Source organism: Adiantum capillus-veneris, chromosome 3, assembly GCF_014529385.1.
Source record: "Adiantum capillus-veneris isolate H3 chromosome 3, ASM1452938v2, whole genome shotgun sequence".
NCBI classification, from domain to species: Eukaryota; Viridiplantae; Streptophyta; class Polypodiopsida; order Polypodiales; family Pteridaceae; genus Adiantum; species Adiantum capillus-veneris.
The window spans coordinates 56,455,534-56,473,276 of NC_140933.1; the positions used below are offsets into that span (position 1 = coordinate 56,455,534).

The 17,743-nt window shown below is 42.8% G+C and overlaps 1 protein-coding gene and 1 pseudogene across 2 annotated transcripts; one reads left to right on the forward strand and one right to left on the reverse strand.

The window, feature by feature from the left end:
- The first annotated feature begins 763 nt into the window (after window positions 1-763).
- On the forward strand, window positions 764-2,000 carry LOC147460961 (uncharacterized). Its single transcript, XM_086504512.1, has 4 exons — window positions 764-1,045; window positions 1,129-1,197; window positions 1,536-1,658; window positions 1,761-2,000. The coding sequence occupies exons 1-4, from the start codon at window positions 764-766 to the stop codon at window positions 1,998-2,000; spliced, it is 714 nt and encodes a 237-aa protein (XP_086360638.1).
- A 12,007-nt stretch (window positions 2,001-14,007) lies between these two features.
- On the reverse strand, window positions 14,008-17,417 carry LOC147460962 (elongation factor 1-alpha pseudogene; annotated as a pseudogene). The gene is made up of 2 exons (XR_015186417.1): window positions 16,842-17,417; window positions 14,008-15,038 (listed from the first exon to the last, which is right to left on the reverse strand). The product of XR_015186417.1 is annotated as an elongation factor 1-alpha pseudogene (transcript).
- Between the last annotated feature and the right edge of the window lie 326 nt (window positions 17,418-17,743).

A 17,743-nucleotide genomic window follows, 5' to 3' on the forward strand; every position in this document is an offset into this window, starting at 1 on the left:
TCCCAAGGGGAAATCTCCTGCCCAAGGTAAGGAGAGAGCAATGTACATGGTGCAGCTGTTGCCTCTTGAGTCTTCCTCACGTTTCTCCAATGTGGAGGTAACACACTCCAAGGTGGTGCAAGAATGCTTTATAACAACTTCCATGTGGCAGCCGACCTTCGGTCCACATGAGCTAGTGCGTATGCATGCATCCATTCAAGGGCACAAGGTGCGTATCTTGGTAGATAATGGTGCCTCACACAATTTCATTAACTACGAGTTAGTGAAACGGCTCAAGTTGCCCCAAACTCTGAGTTCCCACCGTTACAAGGTAGCGATGATGAACAAGGTGTGGGACACTCAAGTGAGAGCTGCACCGTTGGAAATTGAAGGGTATGCCAATCCTTCGATTTCCAGGTTATGAATATGGAGCGGACAGATGTAGTACTTGATTGAGAATGGTTGCATAGCCTAGGATCATCACTTAAGCGTAGCTATGAGCACAACAATCTGATGTTTGAATCCCATGGTGCACATGTGTTGTTGCTAGGAGAGAAGGACGTGCCTTCCTCACCACTCATATGTACAGTAGAGCTTATGAAGCTCACTTTTGATAATGCAATAGAAGAAGTTTTCTTGTGTTAATTTTGTGTCATTTTCTTTCAAATGTTGATTTTGTTGACAATTCCTCAACGCCGCATGCTTCTTTCTCTTGTCTCCTAGCAATGGCTGCTACTCTCTCTTTCAACAAGCAAATGTTGCTAGTCAATTAAAAAATTTGTTAATGGAATTTCAAGATTTTTTTCCCAATGATTTATCACAAAGATTACCACTGACACAATCTATGCAACATGGCATAAGCGTGGTTGTAGGCAGTAAACCAGTTAGCAAACCACCTTATAGAATGAGCCATTTTGAGGCTATTGAGGTGGAACTTCAGCTTGCTGACTATGTCAGTAGAGAAATTATTCAACCTAGTTCTTTGCCATGGGCTTCTCCTATTGTATTGGTGAAGAAAAAGGATGGTAGCATGCGCATGTGCGTTGACTACCGTGGTTTAAATGCGGTAACTGTTAAGAACAAGTACCCATTACCACGAGTGGATGAGTTTTGACATGCTCACTCATGCTCGTATTTTTACTAATATAGACTTGCGATCGTGATATCACCAAGTACGCATTCAACTTGCTGATATACCTAAAATGCACTCCAAACAAGGTTTGGACATTACTAGGTTTTGGTTATGCCCTTTGGGTTAACCAATGTGCCCACAACTTTCATGACGCTAATTGACACTGTATTTGGGCAAGTTTGTTATCGTCTTTCTTGATGACATTCTCATGTACAGTGCCTCTGAAGAAGAACACTTGCAACATCTGAGGCATGTGTTTGATTTTCTACAAGCAAATAAGTTATATGCCAAATAAGTGTTATTTTCTCAAGGAGGAAATTCACTATCTAGGGCATGCCATCTCAGCTGATGGGCTGCACATGGATCAATCCAAAGTGGATGCCATTTGAAGGTGGCCTTCTCCTAGAAGGGGAAATGTTTTCAGTGGTGGGGTGCCTCTCAACAGCAAAGTTTTGATGCTCTCAAGGACGCATTAGCTACAACTCCTATTCTGGCTATTGTGGATCCTTTCAAGCCATTCATTTTAAAAATGGATGCCAGTAATCGTGTAATTCTACAAGAGGGAAGGCCAATTGTATTTGAAACCGATAATTTTGATTCAACACAATAGAATTACTCTGATTATGAACACACGAACTCTATGCAATAGTGTCTGGAGACATGCTATCATTATTTGTATGGAGCTCAATTTGAGATTATGTTTGACCATGAAAACATAAAATTTTTTACACAACAAACTGCTTTGAAGGGTCGAAGGGACATGTGGCCTGAGATTCTTCAGGAGTATGACACAAAGCTCCAGTATTGTAAAGGACGATACAACCTAGTAGCTGGCGCTCTTAGTCATATGACTGGGATCAACTCTTCTGTTCATGAAAATTCAAAGTGAGTTTTTGGACTCTCTTAAGGACAGATATGAGCATGTCGATGCATACTCCAAAGTATGGAGTCATGTGCAAATGAGGGATCCTTCTCACTCCAATGCGGGTAGTGTGTCGTTAACCTCCATACCCAATTCTCCTCTTTTGAGTGATGAACTACAGAGATGAAGAAATTTTCCATCAATAATGGGTACCTACTTCACAAGGGAAGAGTTTGTGTACCGACGCACATAAACATTGGATGCCAAATTCTTTATGAATGTCACGATAGTCCAAGTGAGGGCACCCATGAATTAAGAAGCCTTATGTGTTAGGTATGATGGGGGTGAGAGAACTCAAGAGGGTTTGAAGGTGAAGACTTCCATTGGTACACAATGAGCTTTTTAAAGTGAAAGTGCACGTCCAATACTTCAAAATACTAGCATTATATTATACAACATAAGGTTACATTGCATTGCATTCTCTCTAGTGGGGTATACACAAAATCCCAAAAAGGCATATATATATATATATATATATATATATATATATAGATAAAGCTTGGCACTAGGTGCACGGCCAGCTTTCTTCTCCAGGTTTCTTCTAAAGTATTTACACTCATACATACACTAGGTGTCACATCAAATTAGGACTTAGGTGTATGATAGTTTCCCATGCCTGTCTCAACAATCCTCCCCTTAGGCATGGACCACTGAGATCTTGTTAGAGATTCACTATCACATAGACATTGTCACACAGACATTGCCACACAGGCTAATATAGGTCACACAGACTTTACAATTTGGTGGTCTCTACACGATATGGTGTCACATAGACTGACTCGTGATTAGGCTAAGTATCAGGGCCATATCTCTACAAAACATCAGTGTATCCAAAATAAGGCTCGGATGAGGAACATACATTGAGACACTTCTCCTCTTTTTCTTCCTCTTCGTCCTCGTCCTTTGCAAGGTTGATTTTGACTTTACCTTTGTTGTTACTGCTGCTACTGCCGTTGGCGTGACACTTTGATGATGGATGCCCTTTGACACCATAGTTGCTACAATGTTTATTTTTGTAGTAGTCCTCGGAGAAGTGTCCAAGCTTTCCACAATCATAGAACTTCTTATTGTTCATTCTAGATGATGATGCCTTGGATGATGACAATGCCAGGTAAGCTCCTTCCATTGATTCAGATTTATCAGATTTCTTCTTTAATTTCTTTTCTTCTTCATTGATTGCCCCTGTGACATATTGTAGGGAAGGTATGGGTTCCTTTTGCTCTAAGACTGTGACTATGTTGTCAAAACTTTCAGGTAGAGCACTCAAGAGCACAACGACTTGATCTTCTTCCGGGACTTGGCACTAAATGTAAGTGAGCTGCGTGATTATGCTCATTAGCCAGTTAACGAGGCTTGAAACATCTTCCCCTTGAAGCATAATAAGTTTGTAAAGATTTTTCCTTAGTCTAGTCTTACTTTGCTTTTGTTTAGCACCAAAATAATGTTCCAGAATATCCCATGCTTGGATTGCAGTGGTGCAGTTATCTGTGAAGTGCACATAATTATCGTGGAGTGATGTGATAATTATGCGTAGAGCTTGTTCATCTTTAGCTCGTGCTTGTGCGATTTGGGCCCTAGTGAGAGTGCGTTCAACAGAAGTGGATGGTTCGCTTACTCCCGATTTTAAAACAAACCATAAATTCTTTTTCATGAGGTATCCATGTAGCTTTGTCTGCCATGTATGGAAACCGTCCCCATTAAATTTTTCAATCCCTTTTTCTCCCATGGTGCAAAGTGGTTGTACACACGAAGGGACTTGGTCTTACTAGTAGAGAGACTGTGTCTATGGTAGTGTCTTGTCCTATACATAATGCTTGGAAGCCAAAATTGTGAAGTCACTCTTCACGTGCTTGAAGCCCCTCTTCACAAGTGGCAATTAAATTACGTGTGTGGAAGTGTGCATGTGCCTTGGAGAAGTACGCTTTGAAGTTTGAATAGCTTGAAAGCTTGATCAAATACAAATCGGCCATAAAATATTGACGATGTCGAGCGTGTTGTCGATGTCGAGCTTGGCTGCCACTTCGAGTGTGCGTAAACTTGAGGTTTTTTAATCAATTTTTTTTAAAATAATGGGAGCTGTGCAAATTGTTGGAGTTGTGCAATATGTTGGGGTGAAGCTCCACTAGCCGGTCAAAAGCTCAAAAGGCTACTACAATTTAAAATGAAAATGTTATGAACACTGAAAACGAGACCTGAGAGTTGTTGAGATGAGCAGTTGTCATCCAAAATGAGGTAGGTTGATCTTGAAGCTATTCCGTGATAAGGTGTTGCAAGAGGGGTCGCCCAGTAGAGCTGCAGAAACATCCACGGAGGCCGATCGTCACAAGCCTGCAGTCAGGGAGAATGCTTGAAGCCAATAGAAGCCGTCGATTCTCACGAAAAAGGCTGATTTTCAACTGTGACTAATCCGATGCAAGAAGAGGGTGCACCCAAGCTTGAAATAACATCATTAATCTTCGATCGATTCAATTTGCACCGGATTAGTCAACTTTGTGTGATTAAAAAGCTTGATATTGTGTATTTGATCAAAAGTGGACAAGTGGGTATTCTATGGATTGTGTGCGAAATTGCTAAGCTAATTACGATGCAAGCTGGCTTTGATACCGGTTGTTAGGTACGATGGGGGTGAGAGAACTCAAGAGGATTTTGAAGGGGATCGGGGAGCACCACAGACGGAGAGTGAGAGAGAGAGAGAGAAGGAGACACACACGATGTGGGTGGGGAGACTCAAAGAGTGAGCAGCCCCCTATACACTTATGCTATGTATAAGGTATACAAGTCAGTGGGCGCCCAGACTCTGGGCGGCCGGGCAAGGCACAGGCGCCTATACCCCAACAACCTCCCACTTAAAGGCGACTGTGCCTTTAAGCAAGGGAACCTAGTCTAAAGACTACAAAAGGCGAGAGAAAACCGCTCTCAACCGATGCCCACTGGCTGGCTGTGATCGTGTGCATCCGGCTGTCCTGCTCCCGTGTAAGTCCATACACCACCAGACGTACCGCACACGTACTGCAAGTATGTACACAATACCTGCATATCTCCCTCGTGCACTATGCCATCATCAGTCAACAAACGACTGACAACCCCAACTGCAAATGCTCCCACTACAGCTGCGATATCTGGTCTCAAGATCAGCATCTCATACATGAGACCACTGAATGCCGATGCAATGCTAGCGGGCCCTGCTAGCTCTATGGAGCATGCATCAACATATATATCCCTGGCAATAGGCATCTCTGACTGACAAGGCGCGTCAGCCACATGCATCTCCTGACTGTCCTCAAAAGACGCATCAACCTGTCGTGCAACCTCAGAGCAAACCAGCTGCTCTAGGTGTCTGCTGGAAGACATATCCTGCACAACTATATCCCCATGCTCACTGGCGAGCATAGAAAGGAATGACTGCATAATCGCTGACATCTCAGCCTCCTCTGCAATCATCCACTGCAAACATGACCACTCAATCTGTTGTGACTCACTAGAGCTCTCATGCTCTAACTCCGTATGCATAGACTCTTGCACAACGTCCTCCTCTCGTGACTCACTAGAGCAAGACCGCTCTACCTGTCTATCCTGCATAGAAGTATCTAGCACAACTGAGTCTCTGCTTTGCTCAGTCACTAGCAAAGCATGCATGTCTGACTCTGTCACCTCTCTGTGTGACTTCTCAAGTCGTGCCTCAACTGTGTGCACAACGAGCTCACTACTCTGCACTCCATGCAAAGCATCCTGCAACCCACAAGCAAAAGAGACTCGCCTGCTCTCTCGCTGTCTACCTGGCTGTGTGATCACAGAGACAACACCGTCTCTCCCGTGATCCACATGCAATGGGTAACCTGTACCACTCCTGGCACCTCTCACAATCACTAGCGAACCCAAATGCATCACAAAATCTCGCTCTCGTAGCGAAATCTGACATCCACAATCTCTAAGCTGACCAATCGAGATCAAACTCACTGTCAAATCTGGTACATAGCGCACATGTCGTAACAAGTAAGATGCACCACTCGGTAATGACAGTCTCACATCTCCTGCACCTGCTATCGCATGCACCGATCCATCGGTCAAACGTACACTGCCAAGCATCCTGCTAGAATAGCTACAAAACCATGCACGATGCGGCGTGACATGAAACATAGCATCTCCGTCTAGCAACCACTGCGAAGGGAGTGCACTATCCACATGTATAGCATCTCGTGCATAGCTCGAGGTAAAAGTGACATCCCCGTCACTAGTATACTCCGACACTACATGTGCCTCAACTGTCAAAGCAACTGAGTCCATGGCATCACTACATACATCTCTGAGACTGCCATGTCTCCTACGATGTCGCATACGACGAAAACAGCGCCGTCTAACGTGTCCAGAATGACCACAATAACAACATGTCATCTGTCGGCGTGCTCGTGAATGTACATGTCTCACACGAGTCCGTGATGACTCAGATCTATCATACATATCATGTAATCTGCGCCAAAGTGCTCTCGAAGTAGTCTCATACATAACAAGAGCATATACAGATTTCGCAAGGTGCAAAGAGAGCGTAGATAGTGCCATCTCCTCTAGCTCCTGCAACTGATCGTCAGACATGTTTGAAGGTCTACCTACATCACCACTCAATGGTCGATGCAACCCTCGTTGTGTCAATGCATCAAGCATACACTCTCTCCATGCCGCAAAGTCTGACCCATCAAACACGCGCATCTGTGAGAGGTCACAATCTGATCAATCACCTGTCTCTGCCATGAGTACAAGTAGCAAGCTAGATAGCAAAACCACCTCACCAACAACACTTGGAAACTGTCTACAAATATGGCCAGAAACACAATGTAAAACCTGTGAGACACACTCCAAAATAGAGCTCCCGCAATGTCAATACAAGCCTCGCATGCTCTAGTATCACACTGCAATCTGTGAGCTAATCACCAAGCCCACACTGTGCGGTATTGATGCATACACACGCACAAATCTCCCACCTGCAGAGAACACCGCACGCAAATGCTGAGTGCAACCCGCAATCTCTACCTAGATCGCATAAATGATACGCTTAAAACTCCTGGGAAAATTTCGCCAGAGTTTTGTCAGTAAAACGGCCACAAAACCAGTAACCAAACTGACTGCACGCTCAAAACCATGAGCGACCAAAGCGTGTCAAATCACACTCCAAATGCATGCACCAATCTCCACATTTTGCATACATCATTGCAAACACCTGCAAATCTAGTACACAAATATCTGCTCTACCTGTGACTGCCAAAAAACATGCTCGAGGCATACATTGCCGAGCTCAAAATGCAATCACATTAGTCTCCCTGAGCATCAAACCACATAAGGCATACATCGTATCCTCCCACCTGTGAGGAAACTTGCAGCAAATATCACTCTCACATCTGAGAGCAAACCATGTGTAGAATCCTCGACACACAATAAACAACTGCTGCTGCAGAAAATTCAGCGTTCAGAATTTTACAATTTTGATATGACGAGTGCGTCCGGAGCGTGCCAAAACCCCAAGGTAGACTCCTGGATCATATGTATCCGAGTCCGGGTGTGAAAGCTATGCCAAAAACAGTGTTTTTGGGACCCGAGAGTGCACAAATAAACTTGCTGCTGTACCTGCTGTAATTCAAAGCATAATTTCAGCAAATAGACATCACCATCGCGTCCGGAGCGTGCCAAAACCCTGACCTAGACTCCTGGATCATGTAGATCTGACTTTGTATGACGGAGCTACGCAAAAAACTGCGTTTTAGAGCCCGAAAGTGGCAAAAACGAGCTGCACACAGTCTTGAACTTGCTCCTGCTCCACTCTGCGTGATGCAATGTCCTCTCAATGCAAGCTCCAACACAAGAGCTCTGCCACAACAGCATCCAAGCACTCGAATGTCAAGCTCTCCTCCGCCGAGCACTTCTCTAACGACCTCCACTGAGCTCAAAAGCTCCTCTCACCAAGGAAGCCGCAACCGCCTCCTCGACCAAGCTTGACCACACCAAGCTCCTAAGCTCCAAAGACAATTCTCCTCAAGCTAAAATCGCTCTCCGTGAAACTCCGCGATCGAACTCCACCGTCGAGAACGAGCGAGCTATCGCCTCGAAGCTCTCAAAGCCGTCGTGCTCTCCGCAGTCACCATAGCTCTGATACCAATTGAAGGGGATCGGGGAGCACCACAGACGGAGAGTGAGAGAGAGAGAAGGAGACACACACGATGTGGGTGGGGAGACTCCAATGAGTGAGCAGCCCCCTATACACTTATGCTATGTATAAGGTATACAAGTCAGTGGGCGCCCAGACTCTGGGCGGCCGGGCAAGGCACAGGCGCCTATACCCCAACAGATTTGAAGGTGAAGACTTCCATTGGTACACAGTGAGCTTCTAAAGTGAAAGTGCACGTCCAATACTTCAAAATACTAGCATTATATTACACAACATAAGGTTACATTGCATTGCATTCTCTCTAGTGGGGTATATGCAAAATACCGAAAAGGCATATATATAGATAAAGCTTGGCACTAGGTGCACGGCTAGCTTTCTTTTCCAGGTGTCTTCTAAAGTATTTACGCACATACATACACTAGGTGTCACATCAAATTAGGACTTAGGTGTAGGATAGTTTCCCATGCCTATCTCAACATTATGCTCTCATAAGACGATAGTTTTACTGGCCAGGTTTACACAGTTATGTTCAAGATTATGTCTTACATTACCAAGAATGTCAAGTTAACAAAGCAAAGCGTCGGAAGGTAGAGGTATTTTATATCCATTAGATATTCCTAATGGTAAATGGGAAAGTATCTCTATGGATTGTGGCATTACCAACCATTGTACGAGGTCATGACTCGGTATGGGTGTTCGTAGACCGGTTGGCTAAACTATGCAAGTTTATTCCAACCAAGTCAATAATTAAGACTCCAAAATTAGCTAAGTTATTTGTGGACAATCTGTACAAGCTGTATAAATTGTCAAGTAACATTGTGAGTGATCGTGATCCCAAGTTTAACAGTCGAGGGCTATGTTTAAACTATTGGGTACACAACTTGATCTCAGTACAACAGTCATCCTGAAATGGATGGTCAGACTAAACGAGTCAATCAAGTTCTAGAGGATATGCTATGAGCATACATTAGCAAGAAGCAATCAAACTAGGAAGAGTATCTACCTATTCATGAGTTTTCTTCCAATAGTGCTTAGCATGTAACGACTCGATTTAGTCCTTTCACGCTAATGTACGGGTTTCAACCGAGGTCACCGGTTATTATGGTGAGGTTGGCAACTGAAAAACTCCAACAGGTTAAGGATTTTATCCAAGACAATATGGATATGTTGAAAGTGGCTTGTCAAAATGTTCGACAAGTGCATGATCGCTATAAGAAGTATGCTGATGAGAAACGTCGTCAAGTTACCTTCACGAAAGGGGACGATGTATATTTGCATGTGTCAAAGCCAACACCTAAATTATCTCGGAGGTACTGTGGGCCTTTCAAAATACTCAAACGAGTTGGTGATTGAGCCTACAAACTCTCACTACCACCACACTCTCATATTCATCCAAAGTTTGAAGACTGGGCCAACACCTAAATTATCTCGGAGGTACTGTGGGCCTTTCAAAATACTCAAACGAGTTGGTGATCGAGCCTACAAACTCTCACTACCACCACACTCTCATATTCATCCAAAATTTCATGTAAATCGTTTACGTAAATGCTTGCATGGGGATGATAATGTCATTGAACATCAAATTTTGGTTGATTTTCTTGAACCTCCTACCCAACCGCATGAACTTGAATGAATCTTAGACTATCATGATTCGTGTACGAATCATCATGTACGTTGTCAAACTTTAGTCAAGTGGAAAGATCGACTGAAGAAGGTGCCACTTGGGAAAACATTAGTGTTCTTAAGAAGAAGTTTCCCATTTTTGTTTTTGAGGATGAAAACACTTCTCCAAGGGGCGAGTAATTTCATGCCAAGGGCAACCTTGGGGGGTCAAGGACTTGGGACTAGTGGGCAGGGAGGCTAAGGGGCTATAAATAGGGAGGTAGGGAGGAGGATTATTTTATGCAGTTCCCATGGGATTTACACCCACTAAACCCAAGAGCGCCTTCACGATAGTACACCACCTTATCCCCTATTGTTGCTTCCTACAACAAGAAAAGTCAAGATGGTGTTCCAAAATTAGCCAACAATTTGTAGCTGCTTTTTTGACCTCTTCCTAGAAAAGAGTGCTTTTTAAAAAACTTTATGCCCTTCACATCCAGGACTAAATAAGTAGGTCATCCATCATGGGGATAGTGGGACAAACTCCTCAATGCCTGGAGTACCATCCTTTGTTGACTCTCTTTCGTTTTCCTCCTCTACCAATGTAAGCTTGGAAGCGGATAGCTCCGAGGTAAAAAGGCTCTCCGGCTTCCTGGCTTGAAGCACGTCAAAGAAGTTGTCCAGATTCATAAGGGATTTTTGATTATCTTGAGGGTTCTTCTGTGATTGAAGCTACTCCGTGCCGATGTTTTTACTCACTTGCACTTGATCACAGAGACGTTGCCTGTGCTCGTCCATCATCCTAAGAGATGGGGGCAAGCCAATTTTTTGACGAGGCTTCATGGGTGATTTGATCACATGGAATGCAAAAAATTCCGCTCTTGGCATGGCTTGACTGCTACTAACATTAGTACTCATTTTAGTTGAAGAGTGGTTCTGAGGGGTGTCCACATGATTGCTTAACTTACCAGATTGCCCTTCATTTTGAGTGCTGCTTCATGGGTGATTTGATCACATGGAATGCAAAAAATTTCGCTCTTGGCATGGCTTGACTGCTACTAACATTAGTACTCATTTTAGTTGAAGAGTGGTTCTGAGGGGTGTCCACATGATTGCTTAACTTACCAGATTGCCCTTCATTTTGAGTGCTCCTCCTCCCACCTTCTCCTTGCTTTGTAGCATCAACTTCGATGTTGGAGTCTATTGGTTCTTTGGGTGCAATTGCTTGATCCTCTCTACCTTACTGCCTACTGTTTCACTAGCACCATTCAAATGGTAGTCTCTAGCAAAGTGGCCGAATCCATTGCATTTAAAACATGCTCCAAAAAATGTACAAAATCTAAGAGGGATCACTTTTAGCCTTGTCCCTACATTAATGACCATGCTCTCTGGAGGAGGCTTACGTACATCCCAACATATGCATTACCTTATTTGTAGCAGCCCCAAGCTTTTTGTGCACTAGAAACTACAACAAAAATTTTAAAAGGGTTGTAGAGATGGTGTATGATTAAAGGAATAATAGATAAATGAAAAAAGGAGACTAAATAGTTCAAATTTGCTTGAGTGGTAGTCATGGTGGAGAAGTTACTTATTAACAAAATTTGGTCCAACTTGTAGTTTGTTTCTTTTTTAGATATTTGTTGTAGTAAACTATGTAAACATATCGATGTGATGATTTCAATATAGGCAGAAATTTTAAAGCTAATATCGACATATAAACAACCTTAAAGTATGGTCAAATGACATTGATCACAAAATTGTAGAAAAATTTCTAAGGAATGATGGGTCTAAGTATATTGTGCAAAAATCTAAATTAATACCAATAAGATTTCATAAAAATAACACTAATTAATGGAAATGTTCTTTTTACAATATTCTCCTTATCATGTGTTGCTTTTGACATGTATAATAGTATATATGAGGAGTATATGAATTTCCCAATTTTACATGTTACTTTACAATTTTATCAATATTGGAAAGTCCATATCTAATCTATTTACTCTATTAAGGAGAAAAGGATATTGACTACCAACTAAGTCTATATCTAATCTATTTACTCTATTAAGGAGAAAAGGATACCGACTACCAACTGGCATCATCCTCCTCTCTATCCCACTTCCTCTTATTCTCAGTTTCCTCCGACCTACCCACTTTTCAGAGGTCATGATACCCACTCTTTATTTTGTTAATAGCCGTTACATCTCTCTCTCTCTCTCTCTCTCTCTCTCTCTCTCTCTCTCTCTCTCTCTCTCTCTCTCTCTCTCTCTCTCTCTCTCTCTCTGTGTCCGCCCATGCACCTTGCATTGATCATTGATCTGTCGATTGTCAGCATGGATTCCGGTGCAAAAGTGCGAGGAGATGGATGACTCAAAGAGCTCCCCCCCCTCCCCATGACCTTGATGGTGGAGAGGGAGTGTAAATGATAAGAATTTCCTCTACATCCACACACTATTGACGGTAGATATTGCACGTCAAATATGAACACATTGATTGGAAGTGGCATAACGGAGGAACTGGTATGCTTAGTAAAAGTTAGTCTTTGAAAATTGAGATGTTGGTGGGGGTATGTAATCATATTAACATGTTCAAGAAGGCATTATCGATGACGTTTAATTGTGAGCCCGCCAGTTGAAGGTTGACAATAGGCACAAAGCAGTTTATGGTAGCGTTTAATCTTCATGGCTATTTTTGTTAATGTGGCTTGAGTTCTCTCTCTATCTCTCTCGGGGGTGGGACCCACCCCCACAAGTGTAGATTGTGGAGGTTGGATGCCCCATAGAATAAATTTTGAAGAGAATGCAAGTATGTTAAGAATCATGGGGCAGTTGCAAGGCAAGAAGATGGAATCACCGCCATTTGTTCTGACTATGGGGTTGAGTGGCCAGTAAGTGAATAAGTGGAATATTGAGACCATATCATGATCTCTCTATGGCAGCTGAGGTACGGGCATTGCTTGCACATCTACATGGGTGAATGGGGCAGAGTGGTACACTAGAAGTAATATAAATTCAACAATGTCTTGTTAACCACACCACTGATAACACCATTACAAGGGCCTCGTAAAACAAAGAACATCATCAAACTAAGAACCTCATCAAGCCAAGGCCTTGGGCACACATGTCCACCTAGACGCGTGCATGTAAGATGGCAAAAAGAGATTGGCTAGTCTGCCATGCATGTCCATCACACGATCAACACATAGGGCTAAACCCCCTCATCTTACCTCAACAAGCAACAAATGAAGACAAAAGCATACTAATTATGTTTGAACTGAGTGCATTACACTCAAGTGAGCATGCCAATACCAACCATTGTGCTCAAATCTTCAAAAAATTTATATAGGCAAAATATGTCAACCCACATGTGACACCATAGGCACTCCAACAGGTTCTTTTTAGGACTGCCAGTCACCCATGTGCGACACAGGCCTAAGCTGGTGAGATACATTGACATGAAGCGTAATCACAAGGGACTACGCAAAAGCTTTCATTTTCACATTGAAACAAATCACACAGTTTGCACAATAAAAAAAACTAGAATGCAACAAGGGGTGTTCGACAAGCTGCAGATTGCCAGAAGGGTGAAAGAGCATGAAAGTAGTGCATCCTATCCTTCATTGCATCGCTACCTACCTCAAATATGTTCTCCTTACCTCCAACAAGGATACATGCAATTTATTCTATGCTGTTCAGCTGGTAGATTTACAACCTCAAAATACTTCATGATCATGGAGTTCATTTTAAACCATGGTTTAAAGACTGGATTAGTAATATAATCTAATAATAAGTTAATCAAATCATGAGTAAAACACTAGAATGAACAATACAAATGTGGCAAAGATAAAAATTTACAAACCTGCTTTTCAGGACAGGACAGATGATGCTCATCAACTAACATTAATAATGACATAACAGCTTCTCACTAGCACTATTGCTCCTTGAAGTAACTCCTTGACAGAGTATCGTAACCTGTAGAAGAGATCGGTTGGAAGAGTCAACCTAACAATGATAACAAACATGAAACATTGATATCTGTTGCTTTTGGTGCTTCAGGCCAGGATTGACATTGGATCCTAGGGAGATTCTTTAAAGAGGCTATTATTAGGTGTTACCACTTCATAAACAAGGAGGCTTCACTTTGTTGCCTAGCTACCAATGTAAGCAAAAGAGTTTATACGCCACATATATATCAAAACATGAAGGTAAAACAAAAAAAAGCCTCATTGATAATCCAAAATACAAACCCCTACATATCCATAAAGACCAACCTACAAATCCTGGCAACGCCTATCTAAAACCCAAGTTTGAAGAAACCTAGAAAATAGCATATGAACAATTTGGACGTGTACTAAACTAATCAGAAACCTAAACTCCACCTCCATCAAGGTAGCAAATCACACCGTGATTCATTTCTTCTTGGCAACAGCCTTAGTAACCATTTGCACCTAAGGCATCCTTCTTCTCAACAGCCTAGATAACTCCACCAATAATAGTTTGCCTCATATCAAGAACAACTAAGCTTCCAAGAGGAGGGTACTCAGAAAAGGTCTCCACAACCATTGGCTTAGTGGGAACCATCTTCACAAAACCAGCATCACCATTCTTCAAAAACTTCGGCTCCTTCTCAAGCTCCTTTCTTGAGCGCCTATCAATCTATCTCAACAAACTTCACAGTAGTGTGAGATGTATGGCAATTTGTCTGGGGTGGTTCATAATAATAACCTGAGGTAAAACTGGCAGCTTCTCTGGTAGGGTCATTCTTGGAGTTGGAAGCCACATAGCCACGTTTGAGATCCTTGACTACAACATTCTTGACATTGAAACCAACATTATCACCAAGTAGAGCCTCAAGAAGGGCTTCACGATGCATTTCTACAGAATTCACTTCAGTGGTGAGGCTAGTTGGAGTGAAGGTAACAACCATTTTAAGCTTGATGATACCAGTCTCAACCCGACCAACGTGTACAGTTCCAATACCACCAATCTTGTAAACATCTTGGAGGGGCGGTCGAAGAGGCTTGCAGAGGGCCTCTTAGGTTTCAAGGTCATATCAAGAGCCTCCAGCAAAGTGGGGCCCTTGTACCAATCCAAGTTTCTAGAACGCTCAATCATATTGTCACCTTCAAACTCAGAGATGGGCACAAATGGGATTTTGTCAGGGTTGTATCCCACCTTCTACAGATAAGGAGATACCTTCTTCATGATTTCATCATACCGGGCCTTATAATACTTAGGTGTGGTGGCATTCATCTGCAAACCACAATCTTGTTAAACTCTGCCAAAAAAATAAACGTAGCGCAATGCTAGTGGTAGATCTGCACTAATTAGGCTGCAAATCATTTACCTTATTACAAGAACAAATCATCTGCTTCACACCAAGTGTAAAAGATAGTAAAGCATGCTCATGAGTTTGCCCATCTTTTGAGATACCAACCTCAAAACCTCCCGTGGTGGAATCAATAATAAAACCAACACAATCTACTTGCTCATTGATAAAAAATCTAGTCTAAGACCCAAATCTACAAAGGTTAAAAACATATCTTTGCAAACGGTAACCCAATTACCTGTGAGGTTCCTATGATCATAAAATCATGATGACTAGGAGCATCAATGACGGTGCAATAACACTTTGTTGTCAAAATGGCTCAACTTTGAAGGCGGATCTCTCTCTCTCTCTCTCTCTCTCTCTCTCTCTTTCTCTCTCTCTCTCTCTCTCTCTCACACACACACACACACACACACACACACACACACACACAAAGTATGCATGCACACACTCAATCCGAGGGTCATGGAAGGAGGAAAATCATGCAACTTGTCTTGTCTCGCAGGGGCAGTCATGTTGACTACAGGGCCTATGATTCGTAGGCGGGTACTCTAGCACACACACACAACACCGGAGCTATCGTGCATACGTTCTTGCTATAGATGCCATGAGCATACCTTCATTGCTTGCCTTCACTGCCCACCTTTAACATAGAGACCCACACACCACACTATTAAAAAAGACCTTACAATATCAAGACCCCACCTTCAATTGAAGAGCATAAGTATCCTCAATCCAGTGCCTCTACATCGACGACCCAATAATTGCACGATTTTTCCACCCACCCTCCTTTGGCCTTCCGGAGGCCAAAAAGTACATTTTACTAACCAAACATTTGAAAAGGCATTATGTCCTTAAATGAAGGGAACCATTCACAAAGTAAACAAAGACAAAAGAAAAACAAAGTCAAGGGAGACTTAATTGAAGAGGGCAAGTTACAATGATAGAAAGACCCATTTACAATATAAAAGGAAGATATAATGTTTACAAGACTTTTGTTTTCAACCAAAGAGGACACGTGTCCACCGTCAACAGCTCTGCATCAACGATTCAAAACTTGCACTTTTTCTCAACCTTCCCTTATGGCCTTCTGTAGGCCAAAACAACGAACAATTTTTCAAGGCCACTCTTTTGGATAATTCACATTCCCAGTGTTTTCTACATTTTAAATAAAATCTATACTTGGGAATTACACCCCCCTTGGTCCGCTTATCTCTACATGGGAATTATCGCCTCCTCCCCTCTCCTCTTCCCGCTTTCCCACTCCTCACCATGTCTACATTTACCTCCTCCAACTCCCTAAATGGTGTTGTTGCTGCTTAGAGCCCCCCCCCCCTTCTTGCTACTCCCACTCTCCTACTTTGGTGATTCTCTATCGCACATGTATATCAAGACTATAAGAGCTTCCTCAAGTGTCCTACTACCCATTTCCTTTGACAAAGAGTGGAGAGAGAGAGAGAGAGAGCACCTAAATGGCATGGCCTCCACTTGGCTTGTCCCCTCTCTTCTCTCACACCTCATCGCAATTTCAAAATTTTTAAATCGTTATCACCTATTGGCTCTACTTTTAAAAAACTATTTTTATTTTCAATGAATATTCATCCAAGTGTTATAGTTTTCAAAAGGGCTATGTAACTTTTGAGCATACGAGGTTCTTGTGACGGTCCGTAGAGCTCTAGCGGGGGGAGAGAGAGAGAGAGAGAGAGAGAGAGAGAGAGAGAGAGCACATTAATTGTCTGTTGTGGCAGAAGCCATTGTCAAGTAGCTCATGCAACCTTCTGTAACCACCTTTCTCTGGCATGTGCATCATAGTCATCACCACAACATCCTTTGTGAAATTGCCATCCATAGTTGATGTATCCAGACTCTACTTCCTTGTCGACAACAACTCATTTCCACGTTTTTTTCTATGGAGAGTATTGCCAGATGTTGGAGGCTCCTCTTTGACGAGGAGAGAAGCAAAAGCATGCTAAAACGTAGAAAATCCTTCGTTGGAGCTCTAAGAGAGCTTAAAATTGGGAGTTGAACTACCTGCGTGATCCAGATATAGATCTATCTGCAAGAGAAGCTTGGGTTTGACGCATGCAAGGGGAGCATGCAGAGGGATGGCAACTAGCGTTGGGAGGCATGAAAAAGTGTGGGCATAGTGACCAAAGGAGAAGAGGGAGAGGAAAAAGGCGCATGGAATGGTCACTTGGTGAACATTCCTTGTAATGCGTGTGACCTTGAGGTGATGAGTGGTGGCCGAGAGGCATTGCAGGGAACGGTCACCAAGTGACCATTAAGAGCGGGGAGGGGGGACAATAAGCATGCACCATATGGCAAGTGACAATAATGCTTCAGGCCACAATGAGATTAAGTGTAGGTAAGGTGATATTTCGACTTTTGAATTGTTACACAATGATTGCATGCACCCCCATAAATTGTGTGTGCTGAGGCGTAGCATGCTAGTTAAAGTTCTCGCCGTTGACCTACCATGCAATCATTGGACAAGGCGGCAATGATTTCGCATGTTGTTGTGTCATGCATCCTAGGGCTCTGAAGCCCCAATTTTGCAAAATAAAGAATAACAAATGAAAGGCCAAGATCCTCTATCCCATGACCTTGATGGCGGGATCATTGATATCTC

Excerpts from the sequence above, each read along its gene's own strand:
- LOC147460961 (XM_086504512.1), top strand. The coding sequence starts at position 764 with ATGGAATTTCAAGATTTTTTTCCCAATGATTTATCACAAAGATTACCA. Across the intron at positions 1,046-1,128 it reads ACTACCGTGGTTTAAATGCG|ACTTGCGATCGTGATATCAC; the intron begins GTAACTGTTAAG and ends TTACTAATATAG. Across the intron at positions 1,198-1,535 it reads TAAAATGCACTCCAAACAAG|TGGTGGGGTGCCTCTCAACA; the intron begins GTTTGGACATTA and ends AAATGTTTTCAG.